Consider the following 24338-nt stretch of genomic DNA (forward strand, 5'->3'; position numbering starts at 1 on the left):
AAATACTCCCATTTTAAATCTGACACTTTTTCTTTGAAGGCAGGAGTACCACAAGGCTCCTGCCTATCACCCATTCTTTTTTCTCGCTTTGTCATTAATACCTAAACCAGTAATAATAACATTAAAATGTCTCATTCGCAATGACCGGCTACTTGGGACGATCAGAAGCTATGCTTCTAATTAGTTGAATATGTTGAGATCCTATTTGACTGGTTTAGCAAATGGGGCTTAGTGGTAAATATGGACAAAACCAAACACATAAATTTTGGTACAAGTAAAATGTCAATCTGGGTTAGAAATGTAAGACTCAAAAAAGATAATGAAATAAAATTCCTAGGTTTACAGCTTGACAAACAATTAAATCTCTTTATTATTCAAAAAACATTTCAACAAATATTTTTCAGCATAAGCTTTTCGTTTTAATTAAATCTCATAACACACATTTCTGATAAAATTAACAAATCATACCACATATTAAACTTTCTTATAACCCTTAAAACCAATACCAAATGTCNTATCAGAACAATTTAGGATAGTTCTGAATTTCATGTGCAGTATATTCATCCAAGCGCTTTGGCATCGGATGTGGTGGTAAAAGTTTTGCATAAATATTAGAAGCAAATGGATGTTTATCATCTACAAAGAGATGTAATCGTTTCATATCTCTGTTTCTGTTTCTGGTTTTTGGCATCTGTCCACGTACAGACCTCCATAGGATCTCACATGGATCTTTCTTGTGTACATCTCTCGCTTTTATCTCCTTCAAACCTCCAGGATACCCAGTATGGTGTCTATAGATTTTCGTTTCCCAAGGTCGTTCTCCACTCATTGCAATGTCTTTACAGTTCGTCACAACAACATGATCACCAAGGTCACTTAAAGGATGATACGTAGGTTTGATTTTTCCTTGAAGTATCGCACAAATGTAAGCAGCAAGTTTGCCATTGATTTGATCACGAGCGTCAATCAAATACCACACTCTAGCATTGGTTAAAAAACTTTTGGCAAATCTTGACTGAAATGGCATATCCTGTTATGGGCTTTATATGTTAATTCAGTTTTTTGCTGAAAATAAAAACAATCATAGTGATATTAAGACACAACGGATAGAGTGACTCGAAAATGGCTTTAACATTTGCTGACTCCCTGAGACTCAATGAGCCCTTTGATGCTCAAACTAACCTATTCATGATAAACTTAAATTCTAAAGTATCACTTATTAGACTTGGTCAAGTCGCTGTTAAGATCACCAAATTTTCTTGTTCAAATATATGTATATTTTCAGATAAACTATTCCTTTTTTTACCCATTGCATTTGAAACCGTTTGCAGTCTCAGATAACCCTATGCAATCTAAAGGGCACCCCTCCTGACAATACTTTTCAATGCTGAAACTAGCTAGGTGATGTCAAACACCTATTGTTCAATAATAAGCAGAAGTGTCAACTCTGAAGCATTGAGCGTGAGACTCATACATTCCCACACTGTCTCACCCAATTTTTGAACATTTTAAATTTCTCATATATTTTTATTTTTTGGAAAAATTTCATCCATTCTCCAGTTTTTTTTCCCGGAAATTTCCCCAGTTTTCCAATTTTCAAAAAAATATATACTTCCCCAACTTTCTGATTTCTGGAAAAGATTTCCCAATCGGAAAATTGGGCTAAGATTTTGAATCTCCCTTTGAAACTTTTATTTCACGCAAAATGAACATCACAAGTTGGCAGGTCAGAATAGGCAGCTGTTTGTTTTTTCACTCTTTTCCATCTAAGACAAGAGCAGTCAGCTAACAACTGTCATTCACTTAGATCGCTTTTCATTCTTTTCCAAAACAAAAGGCCATGTCAATCATGGCCTGGAGACCCATGGTTTTAAATTTCCAATAACCATAAAAAAACTGTTGATAAGAATCTGCCAATCAAAACACTTCTTCAGCAAGTGAGTCAAGTGAGAAAATAAGCTATTTTGTTTTTGAGTCTGAAAATTGACTTGGCTTTGCTTTTCTTCCTTGCCAACCAAGCATTTGTTAAAAAGGACTTATAACTACTGAACTGACAAATCTCCACCTGCCTATTATGGGAAAAATCCCAGCCTAGCCAAAGAATCTGGCTCTGGCTTTTTTTCTGTTACTGTTGGCAAGAACTAGATACCACTTACACACCCCTTCTCATAACGTTATGAAGTGACACAATTGTAAACTTTTTCGTTAAAAAATGTTTGTCTTTTCATCTCTAAAACATCCTTTGTCTTTAGATGTGATATAGAGAATTCCCAAAAGTCATCACTCATAAAAAATTGCTCTATTGAGATTTATTTTAATCAATTAAAATACAAAGCTATTGCTTAAGAGCCAGTTTTTTTAAGAATGGGGCAGTTTGGGGCAGTTCCAATAGTTTGAAACTTAGATTTTTTTCATTTTTGGATATGTTGTTAAGTACACAATGAACTGAGTAAAATCCCAAAATATTTTGGTCTGAAAATCCATAATGGCGGATTTATGCCAATTTGAAGTTTTTGACATTTTTGGGCATTGCACTTAAAAAGTTTTTTGATATAGAACCATGCTTTCTCAAATCAAAATGAGGAATTAATTTTGGGTGATTCTGAAACTATGGCCAGTAATCTATACAATTTTCCAAAAAAATCAAAATTTTCAAAATGGTAGCTGGAGTTATGACGTCACAAAAACACTACAAATTTGATTTTAGGGGTATTTTAGAGCCATCTGACCTGTCCCAGGGGAGTTTCTTACTGCTCAAAATAATATTTTCTGGTAGTTTAGTCCCTGGTCTATCCATTTGAAGTGATTGCAATAAAAAATTCCGGCCCTACTGGCCCCTAGAGGCCCGAAAAGCCAATAAGGTCTCAAAAAAGTACCAACTTTAGCCCAATTTTCTTAGAAATCCCAACATTGTCTGACCTCCAACTCTTCTGTTCCTGAAAGACAACCACCTGGTCTCTTAGGATCAAAAGAGAAACCTATGTGATCTCCTACCATTAATTTTTTATCTTGATTTAAAAATTTTCTTAACATCGCTTGAAAAATGACTAAAATTTGGGATATTTTGGCCTATTGGCAAACTTCAAAGGGGTCTAGGTCACTGAATTTGTTATAATATAAGGGCTATGATGAATCTTTTATATAAAAACAATGAAACTAGGTGAAAAAAGTTGTCAAATGTGCTTTTTTGGGCCAAAAAGGCTTTTTTTTCAATTTTTTGACTAGAGCTGAGGTCATTCTATTGCAGCCAGTAATTGGCAGTTAGAAAGTAAATTTTATCTGAAAATTATGATTCCTCATCACATTCCAGAAAGGTTTCTAGGAAAATCAAATATGGTACTCTTCGAAAGCTTATAGAGGCTGAATTTTCACTCAAAGGCGGCTTCTGACTCCCCTGACCCCCTTAATTTTGTAAAATTGACTTAAAAGTACATTTTTGGCTGAAATTTTTGCCCAAAATGAGTACCCATTGCTACTTGATTCTTGATTTTGTGAAAGCATCCTATAGATAGTTCAAGAATTTATCAGAAGTTGGAACCTTTTCCTTTCTTTTAAAGATTAGGGCTAGCTCAAAGTCAGTTTTAACTCTAAAATCCTAAAAATCCTTGACAATGTTGCTCAAAACAACAATTTTTGCTCAAGATTGAACAGAAAATGAGCCCACTCAGATAATAAAATCATGGTTTTTGGAAAGTTTCATGGGGATAGTACAAACATTCATCAAGATCTTTACCTCCTGATCTACCATTTAAGGATCAAGTCTGTCAAAAATGTGTTTCTATACTCTCAAATCTTCAAAGGTGAACTTTACCAACCCTATAACACAATTTTGCTATCAGCCTGTTTGCTCTTAAATGCAGTTAATGAGCCCAAAGTTCAAATTATCCAAAGAGAAGGAAAGGTTTAGGAATATTTAAGGGCAGAAAGGTTGATGGCAAAATTGTTTTATGGGGTTGGTAAAGTTCACCTTTGAAGATTTGAGAGTTTAGAAGCACATTTTGACAGACTTGATCCTTAAATGGTAGATTAGGAGGTAAAGATCTTGATGAATGTTTGTACTATCCCCATGAAACTTTCCAAAAACGAAGATTTTATTATCTGAGTGGGCTCATTTTCTGTTCAATCTTGAGCAAAAATTGTTGTTTTGAGCAACATTGTCAAGGATTTTTAGGATTTTAGAGTTAAAACTGACTTTGAGCTAGCCCTAATCTTTAAAAGAAAGGAAAAGGTTCCAACTTCTGATAAATTCTTGAACTATCTATAGGATGCTTTCACAAAATCAAGAATCAAGTAGCAATGGGTACTCATTTTGGGCAAAAATTTCAGCCAAAAATGTACTTTTAAGTCAATTTTACAAAATTAAGGGGGTCAGGGGAGTTTGAAGCCGCCTTTGAGTGAAAATTCAGCCTCTATAAGCTTTCGAAGAGTACCATATTTGATTTTCCTAGAAACCTTTCTGGAATGTGATGAGGAATCATGATTTTCAGATAAAATTTACTTTCTAACTGCCAATTACTGGCTGCAATAGAATGACCTCAGCTCTAGTCAAAAAATTGAAAAAAAAGCTTTTCTGGCCCAAAAAAGCACATTTGACAACTTTTTTCACCTAGTTTCATTGTTTTTATATAAAAGATTCATCATAGCCCTTATATTATAACAAATTCAGTGACCTAGACCCCTTTGAAGTTTGCCAATGGGCCAAAATATCCCAAATTTTAGTCATTTTTCAAGCAATGTTAAGAAAATTTTTAAATCAAGATAAAAAATTAATGGTAGGAGATCACATAGGTTTCTCTTTTGATCCTAAGAGACCAGGCGGTTGTCTTTCAGGAACAGAAGAGTTTGAGGTCAGACAATGTTGGGATTTCTAAGAAAATTGGGCTAAAGTTGGTACTTTTTTGAGACCTTATTGGCTTTTCGGGCCTCTAGGGGCCAGTAGGGCCGGAATTTTTTATTGCAATCACTTCAAATGGATAGACCAGGGACTAAACTACCAGAAAATATTATTTTGAGCAGTAAGAAACTCCCCTGTGACAGGTCAGATGGCTCTAAAATACCCTTAAAATCAAATTTGTAGTGTTTTTGTGACGTCATAACTCCAGCTACCATTTTGAAAATTTTGATTTTTTTGGAAAATTGTATGGTTTACTGGCCATAGTTTCAGAATCACCCAAAATCAATTCCTCATTTTGATTTGAGAAAGCATGGTTCTATATCAAAAAACTTTTTAAGTGCAATGCCCAAAAATGTCAAAAACTTCAAATTGGCATAAATCCGCCATTATGAATTTTCAGACCAAAATATTTTGGGATTTTACTCAGTTCATTGTACTTAACAACATATCCAAAAATGAAAAAAATCTAAGTTTCAAACTATTGGACCTGCCCCGCTCTTAAAAAAACTGGCTCTTAAAAGCCATTTTCTTCACCAGGTTTCTGGGCTACTCTCACTAATCTGAAAATCTGTCGTACACTATCTTTACTTTCTGACTTGAATGATGGTGGTGTAACAGAACGTCAGACAGTATAGACCTAGCATACAAAAATTACGGGAAACGCATATTTGGACTTTGTACCCTATGCTGCACGCAAGCACTTTTAAGCTAAAGTCCTGCAAAAGCAGATCAAAAATCAGTTTTTTTAAGTTTGCCACATAGAAGATCTTTCAAATTCAGTATGTAAATAGAGTAGTAAAAAATACAACTTTTCTATTTTTTCCCTTTTTTTGGTAAAAGTTCTAGAAATGAAAATAAAGGTAAAAATCCTCAGACTGTGCGCTAAAAATTCTTTTGTAAGTAATTTGATGCTGTTGCTAATATATTGCTCGATTTCTTTTCCAAGTGTCCAAGTGGCTGGTTTCCTATAATAACCCACTGCTACTTTATCTTTCTCATCTACGCTGAAGTACTGTACTGTAACTTGGTATAATGTCGACATCCCTCATCTAAATTTGACATACCGTGAGAGGTCCTAAATCCGACACCACTGCCTAAATCCGATGGGGTCTTTCAAAGATACAAACTAAAATAAAATACAAACTAAAATAAAATAAAAACCTTTTGCTGTGACACAAAAAAGATACCAAAGTGTCAACTAAACTGAGAGATTTGATATACACTGAACCAATTGAACCAAATAACAATAATTGCTTCTTATAACAAAACATATTTTTTTATTGCAATATGCACAACCTCATAAATGACAACAGTAGTAACAGCATAAAAAGAAATGAGATGTTTTGATTTTCCAAAGCACACGAAAATATAAAAAATGTCTGTGTACGAGCGTGCTCATTTTGAAACGTTACGTAATCAAGCCTGGTTTTTATTACTTTAGACTGGCACTTGGCTTGATTGCGGGCCTTCCGTAAATAAACATCCGGACTTATGGGTGGTAAAGAGGGCGTTGATAGTTGCCGTCTCATTGATTCGATGTTTGTTATTCAAATTAAGTGCTACCGCATCCGCCATTTTCTCAAATTCGCGCCATTTTTGCAATTTAGTCTGTTTGTTTCTTGATGGAAACCAGCCCAAGTTGTTTTGTATTTTTCCCGCACAAGTCACTTTTATTACAAAACTGTTATCGTTTTAAACATGAGCAACTGATCCAGAATAAAAGGTTTTTATTTTTACAACTCACACTTTTTAATTACATTAATTGACATCTTGACATTGCAGCTATCTTGTTAGATGTTTTTTTCGAGAGTTCTAGCAATTAGCTTATCGTTCAACTTGGAGAGGGAATGTTTGTAAACATAGAATTTTTTTTCATAACAGTTATTTGGGGGGGGGGGGGTCGGAATTAGGCAGTTGTGTCGGATTTAGGACCTCTCACGGTACCCTTTTCTAGAGCTGAAAATAGTAGTAAGGTGGAAACTATTTTTCTTTGCTTAGTGGTAAGAGAGGAAAAATTCTTTTTCAACCACTGATTCCAACTTTAATATTATTCCTATCTCTAAAGAAGGGTGTCTAAATTAGAAGACGGATGTGTCAAGATTAGACCAACTTACGGTACACTTTTTACGCAACTATAATACCAAAAAAAATCTCATTCAATGTGTTATGGACGAAATAGAGTTATGCTGAAATTAGTGCAGAAGCTGGAGCTCAACTTATTTTTGACTTTAATTTAAAAATTATGGTGGGGGAAAAAGTAGCACAAGTGCCATCATTCAAATCAGAAAGCAAAGATAGTAATAACAGCAGATTTTCTGACTATGCTTAAATGGAGCAGCTCCATGACACAGGGAGTTCCCAGAGCAGTCCCGTACAAATAGACCTTTTTTCAAAGAGGTCACCCTGTTGAATAATTATGTAGTCCAGCAGAAAAACAATGATAAAAAACCACGCATAATTATTACAATATGCATGATACAGTAATTATGCATGGCTCTATCATTGTTTTTATGGCTGGACTACATAATTATTCAACAGGACGTCCTCTTTGAAAAAAGGTCTATTGTCGGAATTTTAGCATGGAGCGAGATCCAGGCTAAATTTCTTCGGACCACTTTATTTATTTTTTCAGAGTCTAGCTACACCCAAAACACCAAAATGCGAAAAATCTACTGTAAAAAATATAAGCCTCATCATTTTTTTCAACAAAAGTTTTTCACCTTTCACGATCTGGAATAAGAACATTCCCAAATATCTACATTTCAGTTTGGTTTGGAAAAGTTCTTGAACTTCAGCTGTCGAAGGTTGCCTCTTGAGGAATGACGGAGCGAGCGCCAGAAAAAAGAACATGTGCAACTTTCGATTTGAAAATCCGGTTACTCCGATTTTATCCAATAACCACCCGATAATTACATCCGATGTAGCCTTTCAACTCCAAGCAGGTTCTGATTTAGACTAGAGTTTACTTTTGGCTGAACTTTGCTTTTTGATAATTTTTTATGACGCTGAGTCCAGTGAAGTAGACTAGGAGCATTTGGCGAGGTCGCCATTTTGAGAAAAAATGTTAAAAATCCAAATAACAATAAAACTACTTGGAGTTGACAGATATAATCATAAATGAGAAACAAACATCAATAACAGATTTGCAATCCCTTATTCTCAAATAAAAACATTGCTTTATACTATTTTTACCTTCCAAAAACCACTAAAATCTGGCGGACTGTTTTACAGTCCGCCTAAGCAAAAGCATATTACCATATACTACCGGGCCACTTAATCGCACCATCCAGTCTATAAAAAAAGCTTTAAGTGGACCCCGGGCTAGTTCTGATTGCATTCACACATTTCGCACGCGCGTAGCGCTACGCGCTTTTATATAGCGAGATTATGTATCGGAGATATTCGGTTGCGGGGTTCCCTCGCTATCTTTAGCCGTAGCCGTAGAGAATTCCAGATACATAATCTCGCTTATATCTATGCGTCAGACGCGTCAACTCACAACCCTATTAATTCCTGTAAGGGATGCCAGGAGGCCACGTCAGCGAAGAACCATCAGTAAACGAACGGCCCGAAGAGCAATTTCGTAAGAACATCAAATCTTGAATCTTTAGACCTGATAAAGCTTGTCTTGGCGAGAGCATTTTTCGTCATAAGGGCTTTTAAATCAACCGCTCTCGCGGTGATGGTGTGCTGACTAGGAAATAAAATACAACGACTACGAGATCAGCGGATATGATGAAAACAATATAATGACCATGTATTATTAAGAGCCCGGGGGGTACTTAGGCAACTCAACGGTCGTAAGGCTAAGGGGCTCATTTTCGTTTTTTTTTCAAAACTGCATGTACTTCCGCCTCATAAACATACCTTTTTTTGGGCTTTTTTGGAGAAGCTTAGTTTAGCCGTTATGAATGTGCCCAGTCAGATGTCCCATAATGCACCAAACTCGAAAAATTGGGAAAATCCCTTAAAATCCGCCATTTTGATGACGTCATTGACAGAAAAACTTGAATAAGTTTAGGTAGGTAGAAAAAAGATTTCGAGCTCAAATTTTTACCAGAGATTCAAATTAAAGATTAAAAGCATTTTAAATCGAAATTGTTTCGTTTTTTCGATGACGTTTATGAGGTGGAAGTACATGCAGTTTTGAAAAAAACGAAAAGAAGCCCCTTACGACCGTTGAGAAAAATGGATGATGGGTATGTGCGGACGGTAAGGGTCGGTTTTTTCACCTTTCAAAGTCTCTCTAAGGGTCGGAAAAATCAGAAAGTTTTAAATTAGTCTCTCTATAAGGGTCGGAAAATTCAGGATTTTTAGGACATTTTTTGATTTGCAGAGAAAAAATTGTAATAAAGTCTCTCTAAGGGTATGACTTTTTTCAAAAATCGAAAAAAAAAATTCAAAAAGTCTCTCTAAGGGTCACCTTTTCAGAAAAAATCAGTCTCTCTAAGGGTCGGTTTTCGGAGGTCCCGTCCGCACATACCCTCATTCGCCAACCCTAGTACACCCCCCCCCCGGATTAAGAGAGTAGAACATGGCTCGTTATGGCGTATTTAGTACGTCTTGTTTCGTCTTTGGTTAATGAAAAGGAAAATCAACCTCTGTCATATTTTTGTGAGAAGTATACCCTATTATTGGCGGACCTATTAGGAGTGCATGTAAAAAGGTTGATTCAATTAAAATCAATTCTTCTTCAAACCAAGCGCATGCAGCGTAAAGTTTTGAATCATTCTGACCATGCGATGATATTCTTATCTCTCAAACTCTTACCCAGTCCCTTAGGTCCCTTAGTTCGCTTAGTTCGCTTTCGCTTTTTGAATCATTCTCAAACTCTTACTTGGTCACTTGGTCCCTTTTTGATAGAGCTCACGAAATTTGACCAACGCCCATCAGTAAAATCAAAAATTAGTGCAGGTGGCTCTGGGTACGGTTGGAGCTTCCCAATCGTATAACCTATTGGAGTGCAAAACATCTGCATTTATCTGTTGCCAATATTCCGATATATCAACCCATGGTGCGATCAGCGGCGGATTCCATGGTCTGCAAACAAAGCCATTTTACTACAGTAACATTTCGAGCCATAGCTGCCAACTCAATATCAAACATTCCCAAGGATAATAGCTAAAAAAGAAACAGTACAAAAGAATAATTATCTTTTCGCCTGGTAGGAACTAAATGATATCGCCAAAGAGCTAAACAAGTTACTTAGAATTTTAAAATGTTATTTTTGAAGGAAGATTTACGGTGACATTAGAATTAACTAAAAATGGAAGCTTGTCAAAGTGGGAATTTTGTTCGTTTTTTTGAGGTCGCTCGATTATTTTGGTCAAAGCACTTATTATACATTTTTGGAAAGCTAAGGGGTAGGGGAATCAAAATTACTTTGGTTCCAATTTTTTTCGGACACTTTGGTGTGATTTTTGGACAAATATGACGGTCTCAGGCAAAAATTATAGGGTTAAAAATTAATGAAAATTTTAGCTTGTGAAAACGGAGACCTATTGTATATTTTTTGAAAGCTCTCAAAAAATTAAGATTAGAGATATATTGCAAGTATATGTGATTTCTGTACCTAACTCGAGATATTAACCCTTGAAAACCGTGTTTTTCAGCCAGAAATAGCTGTTTTGTCCAGTTTTTGCGCCGTTTTCTCAAGCTAAAATTTTCATTAATTTTTAACCCTATGATTTTTGCCTGAGACCGTCATATTTGTCCGAAAATCACACCAAAGTGTCCGAAAAAAATTGGAACCAAAGTAATTTTGATTGCCCTACCCCCTTAGCTTTCCAAAAATGTATAACAAGTGCTTTGACCAAAACAATCGAGCGATTTTACAAAATGCCCTCTACTAATTAGTTGAGCGCCGTCATATTCAACTCGACTTCACTGACAAAATTAAGAATTTATAACAGTGACGTCATCATAATAAACCAAAGAAAAAAATTAAAGCTAAGATTAAAAAACGAAATACAATTACTACATAAGTTAGAAAAATGACAAATTTTTATTGTATTAAAGAGATACAAAGATACATATTCGTGATTAGAAAACAAGATATTTTTAAAAACACTAATAGCAGGCACACAGTGAAATCTCTTATAATAGAGGATATTTGTACATGAATGACTCGTTTTGACATGATTCACTAGTCTAGTTGCTTTGACTGAAATGTCAGCCAAGTATGAAGTCAAAGAGAGTGGATAAAAAGTTTGGAGTATAAAAGAAATATCAGTAAGTAAGAAATAACATAACGTTTCCCATGACATGATGGTTAACAAAGGAGTGTTTTTGCTTGTTTTTCATCTCTCCTTGGTTCTATGGAGAACTTCAGCTCAACAGAATACATTACTACCTTACGGTACCGAAAATGATGACGTCATGCTGACAAATGGAGATGATGAAAACGTGGAAGTTGAATTACAAGAAAGTTTCATGTTTTGGGATAGAAATATCAAAACATTTTATGTAAGTTACCGATACAGACTCTAAGGGTCCGAAGGTCAAAAGCCGGGCAGCACATACCCGTCAGCTCAGCTCTATTTTTATCCCCACTGGCTGAAAAAATCCTACCGGGTATGTGAGAAGGGGGTGTTTAAGTAAAATTTTACGTACATGTGAAAAAAGCTTTACAGTGTACTTTCTCTCGTTTCGACCCTTACAGTCACACCTCCTTACAGTATGCTTTATAGAGCCTAAAAATGCACCCTTAAGGTAGCGCCTACAGCATTTTTCTCACCTTGAACGCCCCCACAATTTTGATAATAATCATCACAATGTTTTAAATATGTATTCCCTTCTCCCCTACAAAGTTCCAGGATCTAGCGAGTTCATGCTAAGAACAAGAGAGAGAGAGGAACTTTCTTCCTCTATCGTGCCGTGCGAGCACAAATTTCGAGAAATTCTTTTGAGTACCTCTATTTCATAAAAAAAAATTTCTAACTTCTAACGTTATCGTTCATGTAGATCAGTTTCAATGGAGGCGTGATGTCAACACAGTACATCAGAATTGCGTCATCAGATCCTTGGTGGATCTTTCCTCAATACTCAATCCTCCCGTTCTGGGAAGACTTTATCATTGAACCCAACAAAGGTGGTAGTGTCTATTACAATACAAATGTAAGCAGGAATGTGTTGGATCAGATTGAGAATCTGGTGAAGAGAAATTCACATCTTGGTCTGAACGGTGAAGACGAAGGAGTTGGTCAGTTTGAAGCAGATGTCCGAAGAACATTGCTGGTGACTTTTGAGAAAGTGAAACATATTTCGGACACAAATGTAAGTAATTTCCACTCCAAGAAAATGTTTCATACCAGAACGCCTCTGTTTGATAAGAATAAGGATAAAAAAATTCTTCAACCATTAGCTGTCTTTGTTTTACTCATAATAATAAACTTTTTCTAGAATACAGAAAGATGCAACAAAATCAAGGATCACGCATTTCATATCTAACCTAATATTTTAAACTCCGTCTCTGTATACATTTTAGGTAGCAAACTCATTCCAAGTGGTCTTGACATCCAACCAGGACGCTTCAGAATCATACATTGTCTTCCTATACAAACACCTTGATGCTGCCAAAGTATTTCATCCAAAGGTAAGAACCCGTACTCAATAATTGGGCCCTCCTCAGCGATTTTCGTGATAATGTTATCAGTAGCGTAGCCAAGAGGGGCGCAAACTTTGTGTAGGAGATCAGATTTTTATGACACTGTAATCAAAGATTTATTACACTGGATAAACGACTCATAAAACGATGGAGAGCGATCAATGTATTTTCATTGTTTCAGAAAACAATTGATGTTCTAGCTTTGTCCGCAATGGACAACTGTCATGTCGGCTCGAAGATGTCTGATTTAAAAATATGTTTATCAGTCTTATTTTTAAAAAGTTCTCTGGCTCTTTCTATTTGTACATTTGCAGAAAAAAAGTTTGAAAGTAAGGCTAGCATTCCGAGCTGAATACATTTGTGAAATGTAATGTGAGAAAAACATCATTAGACAAGAAATCCAGCCAAAATGCTTATAGTGACACGAAATTTTCAATTGGAAATATTTTTCCAAGACTGTCCCCAAAAGAGCTGAAATTAGTGAGGTTAAGTAAATCGGTAAAATCACGACGACGAACGAAAATTTAACAGGCTAGTGAGTTTCAACCAATCAAATTTCGTATTTCCACTAGCCTATTACATTTTTCGTCCGTCGTCGTGATTATCCCGGTATACTTAACCTCACTATTAACATACATAAGACTTGAGTGTCTTGGCTCCACTGTGGAATGAAAATCCTTTGGAGGCACGTGGTGGGAAAGTGGTTTTTTTGAGGCTGAAGTTTGAAAATTTCCGGTGTCAACATTAAATTTCTTATACACAACGTCTTTTGCATCTTTCTCACAGCTTGAAACGTCATAACGACTTATAATTAGCAATTAAGTGGAAGAATCTGACTCTCACAGGAAAGTTTTAAGTCTCTTTTGGGAATTGGATGAGTGATTTTCGATAAGAAATGCAATAAAAATGCTTCGAAAAATCATTTAATGAGGGAAGGAGAGTGAACAATAGTATCATTACTGCGGACATAGCTAGTACACGAGAAATCGGCAAAAATCTGTTACTTGTACAGGGTGTCCCTAATTAAAGTATCGAGTCGAAACACAACTATGAGTAGAAAGTTTTATGTGCGTGTTCACAAAATTGTATTTTAAGCTCTCCCTCTTTTTTCTTTGTCATTACGATTAATTTATACGTTGTAACTACCTTTTGTAATAAGCCTGTGTGATGGAGAACGTTCTTATATTTTAGCGATAACACACACAAACTTTTCTACTCAATCACATGTTCAAACTCGATACTTTAATTAGGGACACCCTGTATATCCGGTGTATAATAAATCCTTGATGTAATTATCTTTTTGTATTATGATTATAATTACAGTGTCATGAAAATCTGCTCTCCTACACTTATTTTGCACCCCTCTTGGCTACGCTACTGCATTATCAATGCTTTCAAAAAGCGTAATTGTATTTTGATGTGATAGCATGATGAGAGAATATTTTCGGCACGGTGACTTGATCACAGACTTGAAAAGGGAGAGGGTCATAAGTTAAAAACGACATAAAATGATTAATACTTAAATGAATAAACCGCTTTCCGCGTTCTACGGAACTGAACGGTCATGTCAATGTAGCGTGTTTGATTTGAGGGGCGTTTGAAATTTTTGGCTTGTTTTTTGCTTATCTTTGATTGAAATATTGTTTTTTTGCTGATTATGGTTGTTTTTACTTGCTATTGAGGAATATTATGAGTCAAGGTAGAGTCCTACGAAACTCTTCTGATGCTGCCAAGCATGAAGACATTTTAGAGCAGAAACTACTTGAGTTTGGGAAGAAATTGGCTACTAAAGAAGATATTGCTGACATTAAAAATCTCTTTACAAAATTGTACAATCGTCTTGACGAACAAGAAAAAAGGATTCTTTCTCTCGAGGAAGATAGCATTCATCATGAAGATAGAATTGAACTTCTAGAAAAGTCAGTTTCTGAACTCAATAACAAAGTCAATATTTTATGTGATAAGAATGCTGTACTTTCGAGTTCTGTAGATTTTTTGACCAAACAAAATGACCATCAAGAGCAATATTCAAGGAGATATTGCTTAAGAATCAATGGCATGGAAAAGTCGGCTGACGAGTCCGCTGATAAATGTGTAAAAAAGGTTGTGGATCTTTGCAATCACTTGAACTTAAACATTTCTGCTGCTGATATTGATAGGGCTCATCGTGTTGGTCGAGAAAAGCAATCCATGATCGTCAAATTTCATTCGTTTGGGAAACGCACAGCTTTGTATAAAGCTAGAAAAAGTAATGCTTTAGACCAAAACATAAAAATACGTCTTGACATCACCAAATCAAGGCTTGACCTTTTAGACAGAGCTAAGGCATTAATTATTGACGATGGGCCAGTGGATTTTGTGTTTGCAGACATAAACTGCAACTGTGTTGCACGCTTAAAATCTAAAGAATTCAAGTTTTTCAATGATATCGAGTCCTTCAAACAATATATTTTAAACAAGTAGTTTTTTCCTTTTCTTACATCTGAAAGTTTGTTGTTTTTGTGTTTATCAAACTTTTTTGCAACTTTCTTTCTTTTTTTGCGAAATTCAATCACTTTATGATGCCCTTTCATCTAAGTAATTACTTATAATTGCCTCTCACTAACCACGATGGAATCTTTTTACCAAATGATTCTTTATGCATTAAGCATTTCTTTTCTCTTTTTACAACTTTTTTCGGAATTATATTTTTCTTTTTTTGTTTTATTTTTTGGCTTAGAGAGCATTATGAGCAAATTTCTTATGTCATGTTGTTTGATGGTTGTTGATCGGAGTTTGTCATGGGGGTAAGTCTTAGTCAGTACAGAGCATGCATCGGATTTTTCAATATTTTACGCCTGAAATATCATAAGCTTAATCCCTCCTGTAGTTTTTTCATCTTACAAAATTTCCTTTTTACACTCATATTTTTATGCCTTATTTTATCCGGAGATATTGAGGTTAACCCTGGGCCGGAGAGGGAAACTACGCTAAGCATTTGTCATTGGAACCTGAATAGCGTCTGGGTTGAAGACTCTATGGGAGATTTTATTAAGATTAAACAACTTTCTGCATTTCTGAACATTCATAAATTCGACATTGTCTGTTTGGGTGAAACTTTTCTGAATTCTGAGATAAAAGATAACGATCCTAGGCTGGTTATTGATAATTATGAGATCAAAAGATGCGACCATCCCTCTAATAATAAGAGAGGTGGTGTTTGTATATATTATCGAGATCATCTAGGTCTCGATGTGAAACCACAACTCACTACTTTGGACGAATGTCTTGTAGCTGAGATGAAAACCGGTGCGAACCGGTTTTTTCTTTGCGTCTGTTACCGTTCCCCCAGTCAGACTTCTGATGAATTCGATGTTTTTTCTCGCAAATGGGAGGAGACTATAATAAATATCCAAAATTTTTCACCTACTGCTACAATCTTTCTTGGGGATTTCAATGTCAAGAATTCCGACTGGTGGAGCGGTGATGTCACCAATCCTGGAGGTAGAGAAATTCAAAATCTAGCTACCCAGCATGGTCTGAAACAATTAATTGGTGGGCCTACTCATCTCCTTGATAATTCAACTTCTTGCATTGATCTAATTTTTTCATCAGCAGATCATTTGATTCTGGATACTGGTATCCTCCCATCTTTGCACCCTAAGTGCCATCACCAGATAACCTTTTGCAAGCTAAACTTTAAAATCCCCTTCGCTCCATCTTATGAACGAAAGGTTTGGGACTTCTCCAGAGCAGATCCCGTTCTAATACGAAGGGCGGTAGACATGGTTGACTGGGATAGGTGTTTTGAGGGTACTGATATGGATGGCCGGGTCTCCCTTTTGACTGAAACAATCATTAATATTATGTCAAACTTTGTGCCTAATAAAGTCATAACCATCAGGAATAAGGATGCGGTATGGATGACGGCTGAGATAAAGAGAGCCCTACTTGTAAAATCGAAAGTTTATGAGCGGTATGTAAAAAATGGGAGGAGGAAAGAAGACCTCAAAAACCTTCAAGAACATCAATCTAGGTGTAGAAGGGCTGTCAGGGATGCTAAAGATTCTTATTTTTCCCGCTTAGCAAATAACCTTAATGACCCAAACTTAGGTTCAAAGAAATACTGGTCTATCCTAAATCAATTTCTTCATAGGAGGAAGTCGCCAAGGATTCCACCTGTTCGAGATTCCAGCAATAATCTTATTGCTGACGTCGCAACAAAAACAAGTATATTTAATCAGTTCTTTGCTAATCAGTGCTCTCTCATAGACACTGATAGTGTTTTACCGCAACAAAACTATGTAACTAATCTTAGAATAAACAATATCGCTCTTGATGAAGCCAAAATCTTAGCCCTCATTCGCGCACTTACGACTAACAAAGCGCATGGTTGGGATGACATCTCCATACAGATGATTAAAATCTGTGATGAATCCTTGGTTAAACCTCTTATGAAGATCTATCAATATTCTTTAGATTTTTGCATTTTTCCATCAAACTGGAAAAGAGCAAATGTTGTTCCTGTGTACAAAAACAAAGGGGACAAGAGCGTGGTAAAAAATTATAGACCAGTGTCTCTTCTGCCTATTTTTGGAAAAATCTTTGAAAAATGCATCTTTGACTCCGTCTACACCTATTTCGAAAACAACAATCTTTTCACAAATTCCCAGTCTGGTTTCCGCAAGGGTGACTCTTGTGTGTCTCAGCTGTTATCCATAACACACGACATCCTGAATGGTTTTGATGTTGATCCACCCCTAGATACTCGTGGAGTGTTCCTTGATATTTCCAAAGCTTTTGACAGAGTTTGGCACGATGGTTTAATTTTCAAACTTAAGTCATATGGTGTTTCTGGCTCCCTTCTTTCATTAATCCAGAATTTTCTACAAGGGAGACGGCAGCGGGTTGTTCTTGATGGTCAAGCTTCTGATTGGACGGAAGTCTTGGCCGGTGTACCTCAGGGATCTATTCTCGGACCCCTCTTTTTTTTGATTTACATTAATGACCTCCCTGAAGGAATCATTTCCATGATCAAAATTTTTGCTGATGACTCATCCTTGTTTTCGCTTATCCTAGACCATATTCGCTGTTCTCAAGAACTGAACAGTGACATGCAGAAGATAAGTGAGTGGGCTCATCAATGGAAAATGTCCTTCAACCCTGATCCTTCTAAACAGGCAGTTGAAGTGTACTTTACCCGGAGGTTAAATCCAGCTGACCCCCCAGAAATTATTTTCAATAATGCAGCCATTGCAGTTCAGGATCATCAAAAACATCTTGGTCTCATACTTGATCAAAAGCTGGCCTTTGACCGTCACCTTGATGAAAAAATAAAAAAAGCTAATCAAGGTATTGGTCTTATTCGCAGACTTCGTAAGTTTCTACCCAGGGAATCTCTTGTCACTATATACAAAACCTATGTTAGACCACACCTAGATTATGGAGATATCGTATATGATCGTCCTGGTAATTCTACATTTTCTGAAAAACTCGAGTCTGTTCAATATGATGCCTGTCTTGCAATTACTGGATGCTTCAGAGGAACATCCAGAGAAAAAATATACCTTGAGCTAGGCTTTGAAAGCCTGGCAGACAGACGGTTAATTAGAAGACTCGTATTTTTTTATAAAATAATCAATGGCTTTGCTCCTGCTTATCTTACGAATATTCTTCCTCCCCAGAGAGGAGAGGAAGAGCGCAATGCAGGGCGAAGGATTAAACCACCACTCGAGGCACCTTTCTGTAGAACCGAGCGTTATCGTGCCTCTTTCTTTCCTTTTTGCATTAATGAATGGAATAACCTCGGAGATCATATACGAAATCTTCCCACTATTAAGTCTTTCAAGCAAGCAATTCTCCGATTTCTCAGACCCAGTGCTAACTCAATTTTCAGAGCTAGTGACAACGATGGTGTTGTTCTCCTTAACCGATTAAGGGTTGGTTTCAGTCATCTTCGTGAGCATAAGTTCAGGCATAATTTTGCAGACACAGTTGACCCCTTCTGCAATTGTCGACAAAATTCAGTAGAAACAACACAGCATTTTTTGATGCATTGCTCTGATTACTCTAACGACAGACTTGTGATGTTTGACAGCCTTCTTCAACTTGACATAACCTTGTTTCCATTTAATCCCAAAACATTGTGTAGAATACTTCTTTATGGCGACCCCGATTTTAGCATTGTCCAAAATCACGATATATTGAGTATAACAATAAAATTTATCTGTGATACAAGCCGTTTTGGGGGACCGTTATTTTAGTCTTTTACTCTAACTGCTCTCCTAGCTCTTTTTGTTTTTTTTTTGTTTTTTTTGTTTTTTTTTTTTTTTTTTTATTTCTGTTAGTATTTATCCTCTGTAGTAAGTTTTTTTCTTTTTTCCATTTATCAATTTATTCATTAATTTATTGTTAGCTTAGTTTGGGTTCCTTCCTCCTGGCGGTATGATCTGGTGGTCCTTTTGCGGGAGGTTAGGAACCTTTAGTTTTGTACTATTTGTTCGTGTTACATACACTATAGATAAAAAAAAAAAAAAAAAAAAAAAAAAGAATAAACCGCGTTACATGCTAAAGACGGGAAGAGGAACTTCGTTGGAAATGTTTGGGCAAAGATACCCAGTTTTTACATCCCTACGCAGACCGTTTTATAACGACTTATCTAATGAAATTTATACATTAGGCTGGCTATTTCATAAACAAAAACAACCTTTGCAAACTACCAGGGTCTGACGAACTTCAAGCTCTTTCGCTATCATGCAAAACAAATATTTATCAACCTGGTGTTTTTGTGGTTGGGTTGACACCGAAATCCTCAATGCTCTGCAGTAAAGGTAAGATCTGGTTGGATTAGATATGATAAATCATATACACAATTTATTCTATAAGAACATCCAAAACTTTTGAAGCCTTTGGATGTTCTTAACTTTTTGAGTTTTAAGCCTTATTTTCACCATTTTGTGAGTATTGTTGTCAATTTCCCTAAGTCAGCAAAGCCTTAAAATGTAGCCAAAAGTCTTATGTTTTTATATAGTTAGTTTGTTCTTATGAAAAACGTGCTCTTCAACTTATAATTTATGGCGAATTTGCCCGTTAACGAAACCCCAATCCAAACTATTGAATGATTTATGAAAGTGAACCAACTTTGATGATTTGCTCTGTAATATAAACCAAGTTGCAGGATAGTTAAAAGAGCTAAAAAGTTTGTGTAGTTTGACAAATGACAAAACTATCTTTATCTTTTCACAGGAGGTGTCGAGAGCTCATGTAGTCATTGTAATTACGATACCACAATACCTGAAGAAACATGCTCCTCTTCCCAAAATACACGCTTGGCAGTGTGTGGAACGAATGGTGTGACGTACGAAAATATTTGTGCACTGAAGAAGGAGATCTGTAAAAGGAATGGCAGTTTAGCATTCTCAAAAGATGGCAGCAGTTGTAGTGAGTATATCTATAAAAAGCCCAACCCAGCGGTTAAAGGGGTTTGTAGAAGTTCGAAATACCGTTTCCCGTCAAAATTTTGGCTGAATTTCGGAATCACAAAAAATTGAAAAAAAGAAAAATAATAACACCGTCACACCGGTTTATAGAGGTTAGAATACCGGAATACTGATAAGAAATAAAGCTAATCATCATCAACGTCTGATTTTGAAATACCGCTTTCCCGTCGTCAAATCCCGTAATACCGTACTAAAAAAACCAGTTAAAGTGATGGCGTGAATGGGGGTAATTTTTTTTTTACGTAATGGCGTAGAAAATGTTTTCTTTGGTTTAATGTGTGATAAGTATGGTGTTCTAAATCTAGATTACGAACGCCATGGTGATAGGGTAAAACAATTTGAGGCGTATATGTGAGAAATTTTTGTGATTTTTGTGATCGTGGTGAGAGACAAGAAGTGCTGTGATGGACTTTTGAGGGGTACTGATGTCGAGCCTCGTATAAAAACCTCATAGTCCCGAACATACTGACTTCTTTTGATAGTCTGCGGTTCGATCAAACACAAAAGCCAGGTTCCAATAGGTGGTCATTAATTCGTATTTGTGAATCAGAAACTCAAGAGCATAAGAATTGATCTATCCTTGTAATCTTCCAGATGCAGATATTTGTCCAGATTCAGAACCATGTTCAAACCTCAATGACACATTTTGCAACAAGGCTTCAATATCTGACAGTTGCCAGAGAAAATGTGATGTTTGTTTCCCAGAAGACAAAGGTAAAAGAATGGAATCGGTCGTGAAAAGTATCACAGAAGTATCGCTTTAGCTCGAACCTCTATTACTCGAATGTCCTCTTAATTCGAGCAAGTTTCCTCGTCCCTTCATCAGTTATCAATGTCTTATAAACGTAATATTCTCCGTGCGTGTTCGAGTTATGGGGGTTCAACTGTATCAAATTGCATACCATAACAAATTATTCATATAAATTTTGATTCGAAATGGCCACTTGCAAACTTCTCGAAAATATTAGTTGCCATTTTCACGGTGACGGTTTCAGCTATAATAAATTGAAATTAATAGTCCTGAAGAAGAAGAAAGTTTCAGTTATTACCCTCATTCATAGGTTGTGTGGCAAAGAACGGTGGATGTGAAGATTTATGTATTCAAAACGCAACATCTCCACTTAGCAGGTAAAGAACTTATATCCCAGTTAGTTTAAATAAAAGCTTGTCTTCGGAAAAATAAACTGCGACTTTATATGTCAAGACTGTTCTTGAAATGTGTAGTACCTTCTTAGAACAAAGACTCACAACAGAGCGGTACACTTTTGTAAGTTTTAATTTCCCTAAATTATCCTCGCATAGGACTTGTAAATGCTTCAACTCCAAGCTGAACGCAGACGGTGAGACGTGTGAAACGAGAACCGCATACTTCAGTTACAAAAACACATTAGCAACAACCTCAGGACAAACTAGAACATTCCCCAGTGTAACCAGGGTCTTAGGTGTAGACCATGACGCTGATAAAAAGAACATTTTTTGGATCGGTGTAGATCCAACGTCAGGAACCAACTTAAATATGGCACCTTTTGATGATTTCGAGAAAAGCCAAATCATCCTGAAGACAGGTGAGATAGTCCTATCAACTTCAAAATATATCCATTTGGCCGGGTAGCTCAGTTGGTAGAGTATTTTCCATATAATGCAAGAGTCGTTGATTCTGGGAGCTGAGAGTAGGTGTGACCTCACATGACCTCAACATTTGACCAAGGTCTAGCGCAAATAGAAAAGGGATCCTTCAATTCCGGTTCACGGCACCCCACAGAAGAATATTCTTACAAATTACTCTATCTATCTTGATTGAAATGGCATGTTCTTATTAAGAACACAGGCATACTGAATTGTTCCTTTTTCTAAGAACAGATCTATAAGAACAATGAATGTCTAAATATTCATTCAATTTAGGGTTAAAACAAAGTAGTTTCATTCGTCGTGACCGAAATCCACGCGCAAGTCAGGTAAAAATAAGAATCAAACCAATAAAATTCCGCAAAGGATAGTGTTTACATTAACGGTTGATATCAACAGACAAAATTTTCCTTTCAGAAACACACTTTTCTGATCTCACATTTGATAGTACAACGAGTGACATCTATCTCACAGAAGAATTGGAAGGAAAAGTTGCCGTCATCCGAGATATTTACAACCGTACGGGGAATGGATTGAAAAAAGAAGAGCTGATGTCAGGGCTACGACAACCAAGGGCTATTGTGTTTGAGCCATGTGAGAGGTATTATATTTAACTGAAACTATTACTGATGTCGTAGCGAGGATAAAGCGGCCTTTTTCACTCAATAAACGCAGGTCACAAAGTATCTCGTTCGGTTTCAAAACCAAAAACGAACCTTCTTTCTTAGCTCAATATATACCAACACGTTGATAACGAACTCGATCTATTAGAGAGGTTTTTGCTGTTCGGTTATGCTTCAAGAAGATAGTTAATCATCAACTATTTTCAAAAATAAACATCAACAGCGACAGGAACTACTAAACAAGGACTACTAAACAGAGGACTGAGGTGAAACTTGAAAATACAATCTTCGCAAGATTAGTGCAGCAATAGGCTGCTTGCATCCACTAACTGATTAGCGCTCCTTATATACTAACTGCGGTTTTTCTCAGACTAGTGCAGCGGCTCTACTGTAAACTTCAAAGAGCGTTTCTTACAGCATGAAAAGATCTTTAAAACAAGTTAGGGATTTTCTTATAGGTTATTGTTTATCAGTGATTACAAATTCCCAGCCATCATCCAATTCAACTTAACTGACCGTTCATCGAAACGTATTGTAACAGACCGCTTATCACAACCCAATGCGTTGGCACTTGATGTAGACTCCAAGAAAATTTACTGGGGTGACTCAGATATCGATAAGTAAGAAACTGAACCCGAAATTCTATTTCTTTTGAACTCCTTTTGAACTCCTGAATACATTCCCGAATTCCCTGAACTGATCCGTAATCTTCTCCGGTGAACCCGCTGTTAGAATACCAAACAGTTTTTCAACCAGTTGACAATCACTATTTCACATGACCCAACCTCGTCTTCATTGCAAGACCAATTATTCTGCTTTCTCTTTTTAAAAGGATAGAACGATCGAATTACGATGGAACATGTCGCGAAGTCGTCTATTTTACAGACTGGAATAACGATGACGAAGATGACTCACATATTTACAGTATGACGTACAACTCAAACAATCTCTACTGGACTGACCTTTTAGAAAACCCAGCTGATGGGAAATTCCATATCAACCAAGTTGACCTTCAAACTGGAGTTGTCTCATCGTTGACAGTTGTACCAGATGCACCGAGAGCTGTTGGATTCCTGAAGTATAACAAATGTGAGTTCAAAATCTCTTGAATTTCATAAAACTGTGTTATGCTCATTTTCAAACCCAGCACAATTGGAAAATGAAAGAATATACTTTTGTACTTTTTAGTACGATTCAGGAGACCAGCTCCAGGATAAATGGAGTAATCCTGGGAAGAAGACTGGCACTCTTTCCTACCTTCGGATAGAAAGCTATCGCGAAAGAGTAGCCTTCTGATCGCCTCCGACTGCGACCGCAAACTTCTTTTACTTATTCAGCTCACAGTCTACGCTTCTGTTTTATCCAATATTAGGATATAGTACAAAGGCTAACATTGTTAACATTTCATGTACCACTGCAATAACTACTCCAAGTTATGTTACTTTTCCACCCTTTTTTTGTCTACCTAATACACCACTTGCTCCAATCAGCTGTTATAAAAATGACGTAATGTCAGAAGATAATATATGAGTGAAATGTCTGAACAGATCCAGTAGTTAAATTATTTCGTTTTTTTTAATAGATCATTGTTCTTCAAAAGACCAATCCCAATGTTCTCGACTCAGTCCTCCATCGCCTGAACCAATTACAAACGAGATATGCTATGAATACGGTGATCTGATTGGTCAAAAGCTACCACGTGGTGATGACGTCATCGAAGGCGAAATCAAATTAGAAAGGAATATTTCTGTATTAAAAGGAAATATCGATAAAATGTTTGTAAGTATTATTTTGTCTTTGGTTTAAAGGTTAACATTTAACATATCTCCTATCATTTCCCACGTAGGGGGGGGGGATTTCAGTTTCGGAATTTCAGTCCCAGGGTCACTTTTTTCGCAAATTTTTGTCCCTCGTAGGGTCTATTTTTCGAACCTCAGCAGAGCACCCCCGTCGATCGACAAGGGTAGTACCCCCCGGGCATTTTCCTATCATTTTCTCCTATCAAAAGAGAGAACAACTTTCTCGCCTTTCACAGGGTCACGCGAAAAGAAATTTTACGAGATTCTAAAGATTCTAAAAGGTTATAAAGACACACATCCTTTCTATATTAT

The 24338-nt window shown here is 36.5% G+C and overlaps 2 protein-coding genes across 2 annotated transcripts in view; one reads left to right on the top strand and one right to left on the bottom strand.

The window, feature by feature from the left end:
* Window positions 1–517: 517 nt before the first annotated feature.
* Window positions 518–1085, bottom strand: LOC136819531 (large ribosomal subunit protein uL13m-like). The gene has a single exon (XM_067075765.1). It carries the CDS (start codon window positions 1025–1027, stop codon window positions 518–520), a length of 510 nt encoding a protein of 169 aa, XP_066931866.1. The 5' UTR covers window positions 1028–1085.
* A 9773-nt stretch (window positions 1086–10858) lies between these two features.
* LOC136819589 (uncharacterized) overlaps window positions 10859–24338 on the top strand; it is a 31973-nt gene continuing 18493 nt past the window's right edge. Inside the window, exons 1-12 of the mRNA XM_067075822.1 lie at window positions 10859–11359; window positions 11858–12169; window positions 12381–12488; window positions 19159–19309; window positions 19725–19919; window positions 20573–20692; window positions 21040–21106; window positions 21281–21543; window positions 22022–22205; window positions 22686–22847; window positions 23060–23316; window positions 23810–24006. Of these exons, the coding sequence (XP_066931923.1) occupies window positions 11159–11359; window positions 11858–12169; window positions 12381–12488; window positions 19159–19309; window positions 19725–19919; window positions 20573–20692; window positions 21040–21106; window positions 21281–21543; window positions 22022–22205; window positions 22686–22847; window positions 23060–23316; window positions 23810–24006 (2217 nt within the window). The 5' untranslated portion in view covers window positions 10859–11158. The remainder of the gene's footprint in view (window positions 11360–11857; window positions 12170–12380; window positions 12489–19158; window positions 19310–19724; window positions 19920–20572; window positions 20693–21039; window positions 21107–21280; window positions 21544–22021; window positions 22206–22685; window positions 22848–23059; window positions 23317–23809; window positions 24007–24338) is intronic.

Source organism: Clytia hemisphaerica, unplaced genomic scaffold, assembly GCF_902728285.1.
Source record: "Clytia hemisphaerica strain Z4C2 unplaced genomic scaffold, Clytia hemisphaerica genome assembly, whole genome shotgun sequence".
Taxonomy (NCBI): Eukaryota; Metazoa; Cnidaria; class Hydrozoa; order Leptothecata; family Clytiidae; genus Clytia; species Clytia hemisphaerica.